Source organism: Xyrauchen texanus, chromosome 13, assembly GCF_025860055.1.
Source record: "Xyrauchen texanus isolate HMW12.3.18 chromosome 13, RBS_HiC_50CHRs, whole genome shotgun sequence".
In the NCBI taxonomy this organism is placed as follows: domain Eukaryota; kingdom Metazoa; phylum Chordata; class Actinopteri; order Cypriniformes; family Catostomidae; genus Xyrauchen; species Xyrauchen texanus.
The window spans coordinates 14,158,464-14,177,293 of record NC_068288.1 but is presented as its reverse complement, the minus strand read 5'-3'; the positions used below and the strand labels follow the sequence as shown (position 1 = coordinate 14,177,293).

The 18,830-nt window shown below is 40.5% G+C and overlaps 1 protein-coding gene across 8 annotated transcripts in view; it reads left to right on the top strand.

Moving 5' to 3' along the window:
• The window catches only part of lrrfip1b (leucine rich repeat (in FLII) interacting protein 1b), a 41,475-nt gene that overhangs the window by 7,179 nt on the left and 15,466 nt on the right, over window positions 1–18,830 (top strand). For 3 of the 8 annotated variants that reach the window (XM_052140969.1, XM_052140966.1, XM_052140964.1), the window contains exons 2-7: window positions 10,452–10,538; window positions 14,623–14,640; window positions 14,868–14,915; window positions 15,407–15,451; window positions 16,553–16,603; window positions 16,886–16,951. In XM_052140969.1, the coding sequence (XP_051996929.1) occupies window positions 10,452–10,538; window positions 14,623–14,640; window positions 14,868–14,915; window positions 15,407–15,451; window positions 16,553–16,603; window positions 16,886–16,951 (315 nt within the window). Of the gene's footprint in view, window positions 1–10,451; window positions 10,539–14,622; window positions 14,641–14,867; window positions 14,916–15,406; window positions 15,452–16,552; window positions 16,604–16,885; window positions 16,952–17,683; window positions 17,729–18,830 lie in introns of all 8 variants that reach the window. The other 5 variants (XM_052140965.1, XM_052140963.1, XM_052140970.1 and 2 more) reach the window with 3 other exon arrangements.

The window sequence follows — 18,830 nt, the reverse complement described above, 5'->3', positions numbered from 1 at the left end:
ATGTCCAGGAATATCTCGATTTTAATTGGTCCATGTCTGATACGTAACGGAGATGATTACGGGCATAACATATTTACGTCAAAAGGCACAGCAGATTTGTGCTTTTTGCCGTACATGTTAAAGAATACAGGATCGAAGTGCGCATGCGCAACATGGGTTTTCCGCTTGTCATCTGCAATGAATGGACCGTAAAAGCACTGCTTATTCTACCATTTGTTTTTACCATTTGTTTTTACCATACAAGTTTATTATTTAATAAACATTTTATTTTTGAATTTTGGCAGGGTAGGCAGTGCCTAGTTTGCCTACCCAGACCGCACGTCAGTGCATATGGGGTAGTAGCAGAGCACTTATAGCCCCTGCCCCACCACAGCAACAGATTGGCCAGCCACTACCCACTGACCTCATTTAAGCCTTTCCACAACATCCTTTGTTAATCGCTCCTCTTGGAGCCACACTACTGTGCATCATTTAGGCACGCCATACCACTTTCAGTGAAACTCCACAGACATCTGAAATGTCCTATTTGTCCTCCCTTTCAAGGCTACTAATGAGCGTTTCACAGTGACAGGAATGTAGATGCGGAGTGCAGTTTTCTCAGTAGTCATGCAAGGTCACATACTGTATCAGCCTATTCCGCTGTATGTGCGTACAGTAGGAAACAAAGCTGGTGCTTGTAGGCCATTGTGTGTATGTGTGAGGGGGTTGCAGTAAGCCTGTGATTAAGTTACTGGGTAGACCGAGGTGAGGAGCAGACAGGAAGTGATGCGTAATGGGCCTGCACAGCACTCTAAGAGCAGATTAGTCTGGGCTATCTACTCGCCATGACCCTCTAATCTCCTGCGCTCTGTCACCTAGAAAACAAAAACAACTCGTCTCACATAGGTGTGCATTACAATTACTCAGAATCACTGTCAGACCAGTTTATTTGACCAGTGGCACATAATTACTTTTACGATCTGTTTGTTCTTTCACATCACATTTCACTTACAGTGTTACAATCTGTATAGTTGACTCACTCCAATCCCAGCCCACATAAATTCACTCACACACATACTTGTGCGATCTGGCCTAAGTGTGAATCAGCATACTTGATATTCAAATGAACCCCTCTGCAAGACTGTGGAGGAGGAGGAGGAACACTCTGGTTGTTTGTTCACTCAGTCCCAGTGCAAATTTCATTCTGTAGTCTTGCTCCTTGCCTCACATGGTTGAGAGGTGCAGTCTTGTTTGCTTTGGAGCCTCATCATCTTTAGAGAATCTGTGCGTATGTCTCCAAAGACACCTATAGTAGAGAAATGTACTGGCCCTGAACTACAACTGCCTGTTCATTAGTCATGATTTACTCACTCCCATGTCGTTCCAAACCCATATGGCTTTCTGTCTTGCATGGAATGGAAAAGGCGAATTTTTGAAGAATATTCTAGCCACTGTTTTCCATGTAATGAAGGATTTGGGGCTGTATGAAATACAGGATCATGAATCTGGTCCAAATGACTCATGCACTATATTCTAGTTCCAACAGTAGGACTTGTCTAATTACAAGTGCATCAAAAATACATCAGGGCTGTGTGATTTTGTTATTGGATTGTCTAATTGAAAGTCTCCCTAATGGAAAATCCAGCTTAAGCTGATAGCTGTTTTGGAACATGGTAGCTGGTCATGAGCTGGTCCAAGCTGGTCATTATCTGGTCCAAGCTGGTCTTTAGCTGGTCCAAACTGGTCATGAGCTGGTTAAAGCTGGTCATTATCTGGTTCAAGCTGGTCTTTAGCTGGTCCAAGCTGGTCATTATCTGGTCCAAGCTGGTCTTTAGCTGGTCCAAACTGGTCATGAGCTGGTCCAAGCTGGTCATTATCTGGTCCAAGCTGGTCTTTAGCTGGTCCAATCTGGTCATGAGCTGGTCCAAGCTGGTCATTATCTGGTCCAAGCTGGTCTTTAGCTGGTCCAAACTGGTCATGAGCTGGTTCAAGCTGGTCATTTTCTGGTCCAAGCTGGTCTTTAGCTGGTCCAAACTGGTCATTAGCTGGTTCAAGCTGGTCATTATCTGGTCCAAGCTGGTCCAAACTGGTCATTAGCTGGTTCAAGCTGGTCATTATCTGGTCCAAGCTGGTCTTTAGCTTGTCCAAACTGGTCATGAGCTGGTCCAAGCTGGTCATTATCTGGTCCAAACTGGTCATTAGCTGGTTCAAGCTGGTCATTATCTGGTCCAAGCTGGTCTTTAGCTGGTCCAAACTGGTCATTAGCTGGTTCAAGCTGGTCTTTAGCTTGTCCAAACTGGTCATTAGCTGGTCCAGGCTTGTCTTTAGCTGGTTCAAGCTGGTCATGAGCAGGTACAAGCTGGTCATTATCTGGTCCAAGCTTGTCTTTAGCTGGTTCAAGCTGGTCATTAGCTGGTTCAAGCTGGTCATTATCTGGTCCAAGCTGGTCAAAACTGGTCATAAGCTGGTTCAAGCTGGTCATTATCTGGTCCAAGCTGGTCCAAACTGGTCATTATCTGGTCCAAGCTGGTCTTTAGCTGGTCCAAACTGGTCATTATCTGGTCCAAGCTTGTCTTTAGCTGGTTCAAGCTGGTCATTAGCTGGTTCAAGCTGGTCATTATCTGGTCCAAGCTGATCTTTAGCTGGTCCAAACTGATCATTAGCTGGTTCAAGCTGGTCATTATCTGGTCCAAGCTGGTCTTTAGCTGGTCATTAGCTGGTTCAAGCTGGTCATTATCTGGTCCAAGCTGGTCTTTAGCTGGTCCAAACTGGTCATTATCTGGTCCAAGCTTGTCTTTAGCTGGTTCAAGCTGGTCATGAGCAGGTACAAGTTGGTCATGAGCTGGTCCAAGTTGGTCATGAGCTGGTCCAAACTGGTCATTAGCTGGTCCAAGCTTGTCTTTATCTGGTCCAAGTTGGTTATTAGCTGTTCCAAGCTGGGAGACCAGCTACCAGCTTTTCATACCAGCTCAAGGTGGTCAAGTTGGTTTTTGGAACATGGTAGCTGGTCAATCAGCTTGGACCAGCTCATGACCAGATTGAACCAGCTAAAGACCAGCTTGGACCAGCTAAGGACCAACTTGGACCAGATCATGACCAACTTGTACCTGCTCATGACCAGCTTGAACCAGCTTAAGACCACCTTAGACCAGCTCATGACCAACTTGGACCAGCTACTTTGTTCCAAAACACAGCTACCAGCTTAAGCTGGATTTTCCAGCATGGTATTCTGAGCCGGTTTGCCCAGGAGCGGATTGTGAGGAAAACTTAATTCACATAGAGAAGAGCGGGGTGATAAAACCATATTAATATTTATCAGAAAATGTAAATCCTTGATATCGATGATACATTTTTTAAAATCATTTTCGATATTTAGCATATGTTCTACATCTATACAATTGGATGAGCTACGTGTCGCTAAAAAAGTTATACACACAACTAGCATGTCATGACTCACTAGTCATGAAATTAGCCGGTTAGGAAGTATTAGCTGGCTAGCGGCTACTTAGCCCTGCTGTCATGGAAACCAGTAATGAGGCTATGGTAGCCGCTTGCAAGCATCTAGCTATCGGGTTTACATTATATTGATGTGTGTCGAACAAGATAGCACTGACAATGAAAGTGTTTTTAGCGGTCAGTCAACTCCAGTAAAACAGTAAAAACTGTTAGCACAAACTGTGCTTCTTTACTTCATATTACGCTATTTTCCAGGATTGTATATCTAATTTTCGAGTTGATGGACAAGCGATGTTTGTATCTGAAAGGTGATTGTCTCTTTTACCTGTATGGTACTTCCTTTTCTACACCCGTTGACCATTGGGCATTCCAGTTTCTCCGATTAGTTTTAATGAAAGTGGTGCGTCTCTGCTAAATTGGCTCTGTGAAAATGCAATACTGCTATCAATTGAACAAAACAACAAACCAACAACATCAACACATTTCTGGGTTATACTATTCAGTAAAACATTTTTTAATGAACCATTTTGCTGTCACAGACAAGAAAGTGTTTCTTCTTCTTGAAAAATATATATTCTAATTATATTTTTGGCCATATGACACAGTTTGACTGCCGATAGGAGCTCCTCGACGGTAATTTGAATACACTTCCTCCTTAGACCTCTGTCAATCTTCTGAAGTGTTTTGCACATGCAAATATATGCACAAAAACAACACACACAGTCCCACAAGCACCCTACAGTGCATCTTAAGTACAGGCTCTACATGTGAGTGCAAGTAGTTTAATCATTATTCCTTAATCTAAGAAGATTAAACTCTGCTTATTACTACATGTGTGGATTGTAGGATTATCACAGACATTTTGATTCACACAGTAAAAGATGATTAAAGGGATAGTCGACCTAAAAATTACAAATCTTTCATTTACTCGCCCTCATGTCATTCCAGATGTGTGACTTTCTTTCTTCTGCAGAACACAAATAAAGATTTTTAGAAGAATATTTCAGCTCTGTTGGTCCATACAATGCAAGTGAATGGTGACTAGAATTTTAAAGCTCCAAAATGCACATAAAGGCAGCATAAAATCAATCCAGTGGTTTAATCCATGCCTTCAGAAGCGATATAATAGGTGTGGATGAAAAACAAATCAATGTTTAGGTCCTTTTTTTAAACTATAATTTCTCAAAGAATGTGAAGTGAAAGTGGAGATTTATAGTAAAAAAAGGACATAAATATTGATCCGCTTCTCACCGACACTTATCATATCACTTCTGAAGACATGGATTAAACCACTGGAGTGGTCTGGAGTACTTTTATGCTGCCTTTATGTGATTTTGGAGCTTCAAGTTTTTGTCACCCATTCACTTGCATTGTACAGAGTTGAAATATTCTTCTAAACATCTTTATATGTGTTCAGCAGAAGAAAGAAAGTCACACACATCTGGGATGGCATGCTGATGAGCAAATTAAGTCAAGCCAAGAAATATAACATCCTATGTATTTCTTTCAGAATCTTTTGTTCCTAAACAATTGCGATATAGCACTGAACAGTCCCTTAGCTCTTAAAAGTGAGTTTGCAGAGTTGATCTCTTTCCTGGCACTGAAGGAATCCAGTTCCTTATGGTTCCTTTGGGAGGCTTGTGGGGTCCTGACACAGCAGAGAAGGAAAAGAACATCTGTCACTTTCGGCCACGCTCATGGCTGATCTAGGACAAGCACTTTGTCTTCTCTTCACAGAACCTCAAATCCCTCTAATAGCAGTGACTAGTAGTCTGTTTTTACAGAGTGGTGTTTAAGGAAACCTGAAACTAAACATTAAAGCGCAAAATATAGCTGGACCAGTGATGAAAGCGGTCCAAAGAAGAAAACACACATTGCATTGCCTTATGTCTTCCTCTTAGTAGAGCGCTTTTTGAGATTTATTTTTCTTCTTAAGAAACCATTCATGCATGACAGCTGTGACCGATGAATCCTGGAACCTTTAATAATAAAAGATGTGAAGTTTAATTTTGCATTAGTGAAAATAATGTTCACTACCAGCTATGTTTACTCGGTTCTCCATCTAAACTGGAGAATGTAGACCTACACAGGTCTGGGTTTTAATGATAAGGCCCCAGTTTATTGCATGCACATATATCCCATGCTGAGTCACTGATCAAAGGCTCTCAGCTTTGGACTCGTGGGGTCTCCTGGCATGTGCATGTGTTTAGACTGTAAGTCTTTACTGGTGCTGTATTTCAGCAGACATTCCTGCATGGAACTTTTGGAATTACGTTTCTGAAGGCTGTGGATGTGATTTGCCCTCGTTTCATCTTATTAAAAATACATATTTTATCCCTTAGCTTCTTTAGCCTAATAGTATTGTTTAAAAAAAATTTCTAGCTGTGGAACTGGGAATTTGGCGGAAACGGTGGTTACATTAGTAACGTTTTGTAAGGGTTGTACTTAATAGCATTATCACACAAGCAAGAGTGCTGTTGATCCGCATATATTGTGTGTTTATATACAGAACAACAGCACAATTGCAGGTTTCATGTTGCATTTATACAACAGTTCAACAAACAAATATTTAATAACTTATGTTTAAATATTGGCTAATTAGTTCATGTGCATTGATTCGCTATAGTGAAAATGATTTCAGAAGAAGCCAAAGCATCAAGCAAATCCACACTGCTCTCAAAATCTGGTTTTGAACAAGTGGTGTTTTGTTATTAAACAAATCAGTGTTTTTGGTTGAATATTTTAAAGGGTTAGTTCACCCCAAAATGAAAATGATCCCATAATTTACTCACCCTCAAGCCATCCTAGGTGTATATGTCTTTCTTCTTTCAGCCAAACACAATCAGAGTTATATTAAAAAATATCCGGCTCTTCCAAGCTTTATAATGGGAGTGAATGGTACCTTAGATTTTGAAGCCCAAAAAAAGCGCATCCATCCATCATAGAAGTAATACATATGACTCCAGGTGATTAATAAAGGCCTTCTGAAGTGAAGCGATGCGTTTTTGTAAGAAAAATATCCATATTTATAACTTTATAAACTCTAATCACTGGCTTCCGGCAACGGTCCGTCCGCGCGTTCACGAGAGATGAGTTCCATGGAAATATGGATATTATTCTTAGAAAAATGCATCGATTCAGAAGGTCTTTATTAATCCCCTGGAGCCGTATGGAATACTTCTATGATGGATGGATTACTATTATGATGGATGGATGTGCTTTTTTGGGGGCTTCAAAATCTAAGGTACCATTCACTCACATTATAAAGCTTGGAAGAGCCGGATATTTTTTAATATAACTCTGATTGTGTTTGGCTGAAAGAAGAAAGTCATATACACCTAGGATGGCTTGAGGGTGAGTAAATTATGGGATCATTTTCATTATGGGGCTGAACTAACCCTTTAAGTGAACGAGTAGTTCACGTCCACTGTTCCGGTGGTGAATGACTCTGTGTTTATGAACGAATCAGTTGTGGCCAGAGTATGTGTGTGGAGTGGAACAGCAACCATTTCCCCTCCACGCTCAAAGCATTCTTTAATCATTCCGCTCCAGCTCCACTCCGGGTTGTCCATTTCCCGCTCCTGGATTAGAGACACCCCGCTCCGTGTTCGCTTCATGGAAAAATTAGCGCCTAACTACCTCTCCTCTGTAAAGGTATTTCAGTATGCTTTTAAATATCACAACCTTCCATGCAGATGTATTTAATGAAAAATAAATACACAATACTTGGAGAAAAGCTACAATGTGCTTCACTGGAACACTGACATTAGCCCAAGACTACATTAAACTATTTTATAGTCAACAGCATTCTCTGGGTTTGATCAATTAAATAAATTATTAGATGGAAAAAAACAAAACATTAAATTAAAAATATAAATTAACAAACTGATTTTTGTTTTTACCAGAATGAAAACAAAACAGTAAATTAAATCAAATGAATAAATAAATAAAAAAACATGATTAGCCCTATCTATTATTGCCTATTATTTTCTATTAATGCACTTTTAAGGAACCTTATAACTCTGTGAACGGAAAAATGTCGTTCTCTTAATTATCTCCAGTTTTTGTTGTCTGCGTTTGCTGAGCTTCTTCATCTGCAAATGTAAACCGCATAAATTGGCCTACGGCTCTCAAATAAATTTAGACGGCAATCGATTAAAGTCAGACTAGATTAGTTCAATTGGTGTTTTAGGTCATTAAAAGTTCAGTTCTGTTTAATGCGGGACATACTGTACTAGCCTACAGTTAAAAATGAGATGCATTAGATTAGAATGAAGTTATGATTATTCCAAATATTTAATAGGGGATATATACTCTATATATGTACAGTATTACTGACCTTTAGATTTTCTCTCCACATGTGAACGGATTATCATCATGTTTTCTGGATACAAGTTTTAGGATTTCACAACAAACCTTTGATCGAGGCAGTGACCTCCCCCTTCGCCGTCCCGTCATTAAATGTGAAAACAAGTTGATGTAGGAACATAGAAACGCTGGAGGTCGAATATATCTTTCTTGTTATATCAGATATTCCATCTTTCCTTTATGCCAATAGTGTTTAACACGTGGTGAGTTATTGCATTAAGGGCCGTTATCTGGTGTTGTGCCCGTGATGGAGCATTACTGACACAGTTTCACTGCATTGTTTCTGAGTTATGTTCTCATTGTTATGTCTGTGACAGTCATGTGTGAGAGTGCCACTGAAGTCTCCAGCTCCCTGCAGGCTGTTGAGAGTCCAGTGGACCGGTTTGGCAGGATCTAGGACAGAGGCTTGTCTAAAGCCTCCTTTTCAAAGAGCCGTGACTTGTTAAGACAAAAGAACTGCAGTTGCTTTCTAACAGTCTGAGTGCGTTGCTTGGCAAACTTGTTATTCTGAACGGTGTGCCAGAGATTTAGCCAGACTTCATACTGTGTATTATGAAGTTTGGTTAACTGTGTCATACAGTGTAATACAGTGTATGTATCATTGCCAGGCCGTCATTGTAAATAACAAGTTTGTTCTTAAAGGGATAGCCCAACCACCCCGCATGAGAATGAAAATTATCTCATCATTTACTCACCCTCATGCCATCCCAGATGTGTGTGACTTTCTTTCTTCTGCAGAACACAAATGAAGATGTTTAAAAGAATATTTCAGCTCTGTCGGTCCATACAATGCAAGTGAATGGTGACCAGAACTTTGAAAGTCCAAAAAGCACACAAAGACTGCATAAAAGTAATACATAAGACTCCAGTGGTTTAATCCATGTCTTCTGAAGTGAGAATAAATAGTAAAAAAAGGACTTAAATATTGATCTGTTTCTCACCCACACTTATCATATCACTTCTGAAGACATGGATTAAACCACTGGAGTCTTATGGATTACTTTTATGTTTCCTTTATGTCCTTTTTGGAGCTTTAAAGTTCTGGTCACCATTCACTTGCATTGTGTAAAGTGAAAGTGGAGATTGAGAGTATAAAAGGACTTCTCACCCACACAATCATTCGCTTCTGACGATTTCGATTTAACAACTGGAGTTTTATGGTTTACTTTTATGCTGCCTATTTATGCATTTTGGAGCTTCAAAGTTCTGGTTACCATTCATTTGCATTGTATGGACCTACAGAGCTGAAATATTCTTCTAAAAATCTTCATTTGTGTTCGGCAGAAGAAAGAAAGTCACACATCTGGGATGCCATGAGGCTGAATAAATGATGAGAGAATTTAATTTTTTGGGTGAACTGTCCCTTTAATTGACCTGCTAGTTAATTAATGGTCAAATAAAAATAATATTATGCATGTGGTCTGGATTGTTTGGATTGACCAAAAAGGACTCCAATAGGGACATTGTCGGCTGCATTCTTAGTGGAGTATTTTTGAATAAAAGGACATATTCTTTTTGTTTTAAAACATATTTTTTTTAACATTTCTGTTTGCTCTAGCAGAGTATTAAATGCTTATGACTATCTTTGGGTGTAGATACTATCAGTACATGCATTTTTACAGTGTAACTGTGGTCAGGTTTATTTATTTCTTTGAATGTTTGGGTCATTCGTTCACTATTTTATATAGAGTAACACACTGAATACACTGTCCTCGACTGACTTCAAATTAGAGGGTAATCAAGGCAATGTTTACCTTTGATGTACTTAATATTATCTGTTGCCTTGGCTTTACAAACAAACCATTGCTTTTCCATGTCAGTGTAGTAGTGATATGTCTCATGCAGCAACCGGGGGCAGATCTGAACCTCTGGTCTCTTAAAATGTTAGATCAATGTGTGAGTTTGTAATTGGTAAATGTGAACTATATGTTTGTATTTGATGCTGGAAAGCAGTGATTGAAAGTAAGCCTTTACAGTGTTGCAGGGTTTGTGAACAGCTTATCATAAAGCGTGTTTTTGTGTGTGTATGCGTGTGCTTTGGATGTCACATGTTGAGCGGAAATGGAAGCTGGGAGGCAGTGAGTGAGATATTCCTTCCTGGCACTGTGAGCGTTTATGCTGAAGTGGTCTCTTTCACAATCTGTTACAGTCTGCCTGCAATATCACAATCTCTTTACAGTCTATTAACAGTTTGAGTTGATACTGTCTGTTTCCTGAACGCTCATGAGGATGATTTTGTTCACAGTGAAACATTTTCCTGGTCTTATGGTGATAAATGTAGTCAAAGCTTTGAGTGACCGGCATTCATCGGCAACAATTAAAATCAATGATGAGATTAAAACTCGCGTGATTGATCACTGAAAACTTGTGAATAGCTTTTGTTTACTATAAATAGAGTTCAAGCGGAACATTTTAGTTTGTATCTGTCACACTCTGCCTTTGTCTTTCTCACCAACACTGGTACAATTTCCATCTGTTTATTACATGTTAATAACTAGAAATGTTTAATATAGTTATATAGGTTTATTTGATGCATGCCATGCAATATATCTGGTTTCATCTCAGTATTTGTTCCTTTAAATCTTCAGTAGTTTCTGAAGGTTCTGATAGTGAATATCTGCTTCTTTCTCTTTTTGTCACTCTGCTAGGCGGAGGCAAGACTGGCAGCTAAACGGGCAGCACGGGCAGAAGCTCGAGAAATCCGGATGAAGGAGCTAGAGAGGCAACAGAAAGAGGTCAGGACATGAGCCATTTTGCAAACTGCAGTAGGTCTGCTGTTTTAATCATGGGATATAAGATGCATTATTGGAAGTTTCTGGATATTTAGAAAATTATTCAAAAACAGAGATAATGGTTCAACCCGCATTTCAATGTTTTTGCTCTGATGACTGTGAAAGATCCCTCCAATGAAACATACTTGAAGATTCACATATAATTGCTAAACTTTTAAAAAGAAAAGAATAGTAATAGAAGAATAGCATTTTATGCTAAACCGTAAAGGGACAGTTCACCCAAAATGAGAATTCTCTCATCATTTACTCACCCTCATGTCATCCCAGATGTGTGTGACTTTCTTTCTTCTGCAGAACACAAATGAAGATTTTTAGAAGAATATTTCAGCTCTGTAGGTCCATACAATGCAAATGAATGGTGACCAGAACTTTGAAGCTCCAAAATGCATAAATAGGCAGCATAAAAGTAAACCATAAAACTCCAGTGGTTAAATCGAAATCGTCAGAAGCGAATGATTGTGTGGGTGAGAAGTCCTTTTATACTCTCAATCTCCACTTTCACATTCTTGTTTTGTTTTTGCCGATTCACATTCTTCGTGCATATCGTCACCTAATGGCCAAAGAGGAGAATTTAAACAACCAAGCCATTCTGTGGTGCTTCTATGACACTTTCGGCTTGCGTGCTGACTTATGCTCTTCAGGACTCGTACCCAGGTCCTTTGCATTGCAGGTGCAATATCAGTTGAGCTACCGCCCGATTTGATCACACTTCAACAAGCTAGTAATGTAGTTGGTTATGTCATGCAAATGTTAAAATGTATCAATTTGTGACTTTTAAAAGTCGTGTGCGGTAGTAAATGTGATGTGTTAAGATAGCATGTGAGGAACAGGGCAAAAGTAAGTGTTTATGAACTGATAATCTGCCATTTTATTCGTGTTTCACATGAAAGTGAATTAAAGTCACAATTGTTGTAGCGCCCCTTGTGTTTACTTGACCAGGAGACTGCCACGATCTACAACAAGCCACGTAAATGTAGGTATAATAATGTGATTCTAGCAGACCAGATTGTTTTATCTTGATAATCTCCTCTAATTGGACGTCTAATTGACTGCAAATTGAACATTTCTACAGTAACATTAGTAACTGGGAACTGCTGTTTTATCTATGCTGCAGGAATGCAATTAAAAAACGCATTTCACGATACGACTGAATTCAAGCAATATTACACGAGCAAGGGTGCTGTTGTAGTGAATATCATGTATGATAGATATCTTATATATCTTGATCCTTATATATCCTGATATTTAAAACAACAGCACAGTTGTGTGATATTGCTTTTATATAACAGTTGCATGCACAAAAAACTAATACTGATTAACTTATTGTAAAGTTATTAATGATGGGCAAGGAGGAGGCGAGAACCGGCTTGACAATATAAATAATAGTTTAATGGTAAACTTAAAAGACAACATAAACACACATGACGGACATGTCCGTAAACGATCTCTCTCTCCCGCACGATTCTCTGCAGTCAGCCTTTAACCCTCACGGAGGTATAATTAGCCTAATACGGGACCGGGTGCATAGGATCACGACACGGCCCCGCCCTCCGCCCTGCCACATTCCTCCCTCGTTCTCTCAGGCTGGGGAGCCCCCGGCCTGACGTACATCCCCCCCCCCTCTTTCCCTGGGGAAGGGCACGTCTGCTGGCAGGTCATCCCCATCTACCTAGACGAGGGAGGGGACAAGGGGAGGGAAACAGAAATAATTAAAATGGGGGGTACTTCCTGTAACAGTGTAGTACCCCCCCCAAAACAATGTAAAATTTAAAAGAGGGTAAAGGCCAACGCAGAGCGACAGTGAACACCCCGCCGCGTTCTCGGGGAACAGAAGGGGTCTCCCCCGCCCCTGGCAGCAGTTCTCTCGCTCCAGGCGGTCGGCAGTGAGCCCCTCCCCGCTCGCGGTCGGCGGTCTTAAACCCCGCTGCGTTTCAGCGGCCGGTAGGCAACTCCTGCGCCCCTGACCACTCCAGGCGGTTGGCTAGGAGCCCCTTCTCCCCTCGCGGTCGGCGGCCATCGTCCTCGTTCAGGCGGCTGGGCTCCTCGTCCCCCGGCAGATGGCCGCGGCTGCTCCGTTGGGGTGGACGGTAGTGGCGAGAACTCTACTATGGCGTATCCCTCCTCCTTCCCGGGCTTCAGCACCAGTGTAACGTAATCAATGGAAAGGAGGAGGCGAGAACCGGCTTTTCAATATAAATAATAGTTTTAATGATAAACTTAAAGAAGACACAAACACACACACATGACGGACATGTCCGCTAACAATCTCTCTCTCCCGCACGGCCCTCTGCAGTCAGCCTTTAAACCTCACGGAGGCATAATTAGCCTAATACGGGACTGGGTGTGAGAATCAATACCCGGCCCCGCCCTCCGCCCTGCCACACTTATATTTGAGACATAATATGGCCAGCTGTTTTGTTTATTTTTGCTTAGTTTGTGTATTGTTTTATATGAAATATCAGCACTCTTGGAACAACGCTTACTCACTGGAAATGTTGTATACAATGCGATAGTACAGTAACAAGATGTGCATATTAGAGTTGTCAGAATTAATGCATGCAATTAATGTAAAAGTTTAACGTGTTAATTTTCTTAATTGCGCTTACTCTTAAATTTCTTAATTCTTAATGCACTTACCGTTAATATGCCATAATTCTTGTGTGAAGGGCAGAACCTTTTGAAATGTGTCCGCCCACCGCCCGGAGTCATTACACTGCCACAAACAGACAGCGCCATAGCCCTTTTACCAGCCTACGAGTTAAGCATTAGATGGCATAACGCGGCAGTCACATAGACATCCTATGGGCGGTACTGTCGTAACACTGTCCTATGATAGAGCCGCAGAGGTTGTAATCTCAGCCATGCCATGTAAGTGATAAAAGGATGGAGAATGGAGCTCTTAATGCTATTTGATGTACAAAACAAGCCCAGATTGGACTTGTGCTAGAAATCAATATTCTTCAGCCAACGTAAGGCGCATATTAATTACCACAGAAGCAAGTCAAATCTTAACTATCGCCAGAACGCCGAGTGGGACGTTTTTGTCCGCAAGCGCTTTTCATGGTCATTTAAAAGCAGCGCTCTGACGCGAATCATGAACGCAGCTTCACGATTGCGGTTGGATAGCAACAGTCTACCAGCAGAATAATATTGTGGAGAATGAGAGTTTAAGAGATTTAATGTGCATTACAATGAATATGCAACCACTGGGGAAACTAGTTCAATTAGTCAAGCTCCCACTTGCAATTCATCGCATTTCAAAATCATCGGCACTGGTGTGAATTCTTTCATATTCTCTTAAACCAAACTCTCAAAGTTGATCTAGGGTGGACACCGTTATGTATTTCTACCCTCTAAGCACTGTTATGCAGTTAAACCCTGTATTAAACAGTGTTAATCAGTTATGACGCAGGAAAAAGTGTGTATAAGCATTCCTGTACCTTGTATAGCTAGACAGAACCTGCTTAGGGTGAATTGTGTGCGTGGTGTTTATCTTTGCTAGTCTGTAAAAGTAAACTACATTTAAGATGTGACATGTATGGAGGGGCAAGTATGACTTATAAGGTGAGTGGGTAAATATAATCAGTTTTTAGATACATTGGATGTTCATTCTTTATTTAGTGACTTTTGTCTTTTATTGTTATTATGGAATAGCCTCTTTGACAATAGCTTAGCGTTATGCAAAAGTGATGTGTCTTTATACTGTATAAATGCTGACAGTACTGCTTAAAAGTGTTTGATTGAACAGATGATATGATACAAATGACATATATTTTAATGCATTGCCAATTTAAACCAGCATCATCCTTATCAGGCATTTGGGTAAAATGCAGGTTTCTCAAAAATATAAAAAAAATATTCCGGTTTTTATTGTTTAAACCAGTTCAATCCTGCTTTATTTACAAATGACCCCTGTCCTCTTTTCATTCTCTTTATGGTATCACCCTCTTCCTGGTGATTTTCCTTATGAAAGCATGTCTCATTCTCTCTTTTCCTCTTCATCCTGCTCTCCTTGCTGCTTCATTAGATATATAAGGCACAGAAGGTAAGATCTGCCGCTCCATCCTCTTCACCTCTTTGTGACAATCCTCTCATTTCATCATTACAATACAAGCTGTAGTTTTGTGTAGCAACAATATACAGCAGCAAAGCTTGAGGACCAATTCTGCATTATTCCCTTCCATTTGACACCTTTCTTAAATATTTTCCTGTATTTTAATGATACTTTCATAACCTTTCTCGATCGTCCTGCTCTCCTCCTTTCTGCACCAGAAATACTATGGGCCGGACAGCAAATGGGGCCATATTGAACAGTGGATGGTATGGCCCGCCATTAAACCACACTGCTGCATGCAGTAGACCGCCAATGCTTGATTTTCCAATAGGTCCCAAACCATCGATTCAGTAACTGTGATCGTGTCATTACAGTTTCCTTCAGAGAATGAAATGCCATTGGTCGTGTTTGTGTCAGTTCCGTCGCATGTTTGTGTCTGACCCTCATTTCACAGGCTTTACTGGAGCAGTGGGGGGCAGGAGACCCATCTGACATGTTTGGGCAGGATTATGGGGCGGTAGCGTGACCCACATATTAAAGCACTCAACCCACCCCCTCCCACCCCTCCGGACACCCTGTCTCAGACTGCCTGTAATAAACCTTGATATGACAGACAGCATAATCTCTCAGTGTGCATGCTTGCTTCTGCTTTTTCAGCGATGTGCTTTTGGTGTTTACTGTGCTTGTGTCGCATATCCTCTGCCCTTTGACCTAAAACCTCCTGCTTTCTTTCCCGTTTCCCTGCTCTGCATTTCAGGAGGACAGTGAGCGGTATTCCCACCACTCTCGGAGACACACATCGGTCTGTATCTTTCCGTCTGCTTTTCACCCATCCTTTTATTCATCTTTTATCATTCTTTTTTATTTATAGAGGCCCTAGATTTACTCAGGTTTCTTGCCTTACCTTACAGTCTATACTGCTCTTTTGATATTTGCTCTATTCCCTTTATCCTCGCTCCTTTCCTTTTGATTTCCCCCTTCTTTCTCACTCGGCCCTGCTGAAACAAAAATCAGTTTAAAGAGACAGTACACCCAAAAATGAAAATTCTCCCATTATTTACTCACTCTCATGCCATCCCAGATGTGACTTTCTTTCTTCTGCAGAACACAAATTAAGATTTTTAGAAGAATATTTCAGCGCTATAGATCCATACAATGCAAGTGAATGGTGACCAGAACTTTGAAGCTCTTAAAGGGAAATAAAGGCAGCATAAAATTATCCATATGTCTGTTTCTTCTGTAGTGATATGATACTGTAGGTGTGGGTGAGTAACAGATCAATATTTATGTCCTTTTTTTACTATACGTAAATCTCAACTTTCACTTTCTTCTTCGTGCATATCGCCACCTACTGGATGGGTCTGGTCAAAGGTGGAGATTTATAGTAAAAAAGGACTTAAATATTGATCTGTGTCTGTCCTACACCTATCATATTGCTTCATAAGATATGGGTTGGACCACTGGAGTCTTATAAATTACTTATATGCTGCATTTATGTGTTTTTTGGAGATTAAACGTTCTGGTCACCATTCACTTGCATTGTATGGACCTACCGAGCTGAAATAATCTTCTAAACATCTTCAGTTGGGTTCTGAATATAGTAAATGATGAGAGTATTTTTATTTTTGGGTGTACTGTCCCTTTAAGCCCTCCTAAGCTTGTTTGCTGGTTTAAGCTGGTCAAGCTGACAAGTGCGTAAAAGCCCTCTAAAACCAGCAAGCATACTAGCTAAGAGTGCCTTCATACCTCTTTTTCTATCTTTCAGTTTTGTTCTCTCAAGGTCCTGTTGTTAACAGTCTGTGAGATGTGAATGATCTTGCACATTAACCTCATCGGCATAGCAAAGCGTTACGTTAACCCAAAGCACAGTACTTAACTGTCCGTTTTCTGTCTTTTGTCTCAGATATCAGATGACGATGAGCGGATGTCTGTTGGCAGCCGGGGCAGTTTGAGGGTTAGTACGCCTGCAAACGTTGACGTTATGTTAAATCTTTAAATTCCAGTTTGATTGCAAGTCATTTATTGATTAATAAGCATTAAAAATGAATTAATAATGAATGAATCAAGAGCTATTCTGCATGGCCGCCAATCGCAACACAAAGCGCCATCAGTGCTTGTTTCCTCTTTCATTCATTCAGACTTTGTCTTGCTGACTCACGCTTTTGCTACAGTCTGTCACCTAAGCGATTTCCCCTCATTCTCACATTGTCCTTTTGTCCTTCTCTGCTTACCGTAGGGCATCCACACAGATCTCTGCAGCAGCACCAGCAGTCTCCCTTCAGCCAGGTTTCATAATGGACGGGTCTGTCTCTCTCAAAATGCCTTTAAAAATCCTTTTATTCCTTCCTTTATTTTTGCCTTTAACCTTATAACCCTTAAGATATAAGACATTTAATACAAATAAATCTTGTTTAGTTGCCACATTCTGAATAATGTACAATGACATCCTCCAATCAGAGAAGCTGCTGTTACCATGGAAACTGGCTTTGCTTCCCATCTGCCCTAAATAGTATGCTAGATTAGAAGTAACACCTCCCAAAGTATGCTGTAGTATGTTGAAATTAGTATGTAGCAGCAAAAGTGCCCAGATATCACCACATGCATGGTTGGGGTGAGATTTGGAGGCTGAATGAAGGCTGGCGTTAGCTGGCTGGGTAACACTAGCTAATGGGCACTAGCTAAAGTAAGTAAACCAGCTGATCAGGTTTGCTAGTTTAACAGGGGTATGGGGAGATCAGCTTCACAGTTCTCTATGGGATGAATAGTTCATTCATTCCTTTTACGTGTTTTTATAAAACTCAAGTCTTGGTTCAAGTCTTAAAGCCATATAATGACTATTTCCAGAATGAAGGCTCAGCAAAAATTGGGCAGTCACTGTTGCAGTCTATATCAACTTTTTCTTGCAAGATGTTGTGATCCATAAAAATCATAGATTTATTAACATGTAAGAACAGGAAGATGATCTCTTGCATCTAAAGGAATGTGTGCTTTAGAAAGAAAATGTGTTTTTTCCTCCCTCTCTTTCTGTCTTCAGCCCTCTGCGCTTTTTAGTGAAACTCCCCTCTCAAGAAGTCACAGGGTTTGTTTCAAACACTTGTTATCTCTGTGGCCTTTGACCCCGCTAGCACTACATCATCTGCATGCAGCCCAACATGCAGACAGAGTGTCATTTTGATGCACACACACTGTCATAAACGTAAGGACATATGCCGTGTGTCTTCAGTTCCTCATGTGAGCAGATACCTGCATGCTGTTTAGTAACCAGGTACACTGAATGTTTTTCGTTACACTTGTGTTGACAAGACACAATGCCAATAGTTCTGTCTTCCATAGCTTCATACAGACATCGAATGTAGCAACGAGAGTCCATCAGAGTGTATTAGACTTCATGACTAATGTGCTGTCTTGCAGTAAACCTGCTTCCTTTGAGGTCCTCTGCACGTAATGAGCATTTTCCTCCGTAAAGTGTTACAGTATGTCTCCACTGCACATGGTGTATCATTTCAGATATTTAAAGAGTTCACGAGAGGGCCGTTGGTCTTTATTTTCCTTTTAAACTGTCTGTTTCATGTTTAATGGTGGTGTCGGAAAGATCATTGTGTGGAAAGGTGTGTGTGATGTACAGTGTTGGGGCTAAAACAGTAGCTTTCCAAGCTCTAAGCTACTCGTGATTTAAAGTAGTAAGAGTACAGACAAGATACACTTTTGTAAAAGTACTTCGCTATGCTACCAGCTACTACCCAGATAGCAAAATAGCTTTAGGCCGAATTTGGCAACATTTCAGCATTTTCAGCAAGTTTGGCCCACATACCACGTTGAATTATGTTCCAAGATTAGCCCAAAAGGGGGAACGGAGAATATAGAAGCTAAAAAGTAGGGAAAACATCTTTTTAAAACTAGATTTGAGATTTGATATATAATAGTTTTGCAACTAGAGCATTCTGAATGGTGCACTTATTTTTGCACACTCATGAGAGCTCGCTAATCAGAATACAGTGCACAAAAATGTACTAGTGAGAGAACAGAAAATTACTCGTGATGGTAAATAAATAACCAACGCCTAACCTGTGAAACGTCAATTTTTTCCACCTGAAATGTGTTTTTGAACACTGAATTTGTTTAATGTAAAATGCACGAATGAGGAAAAACTTGACAAAATCGCAATATTTATAACAAAATCG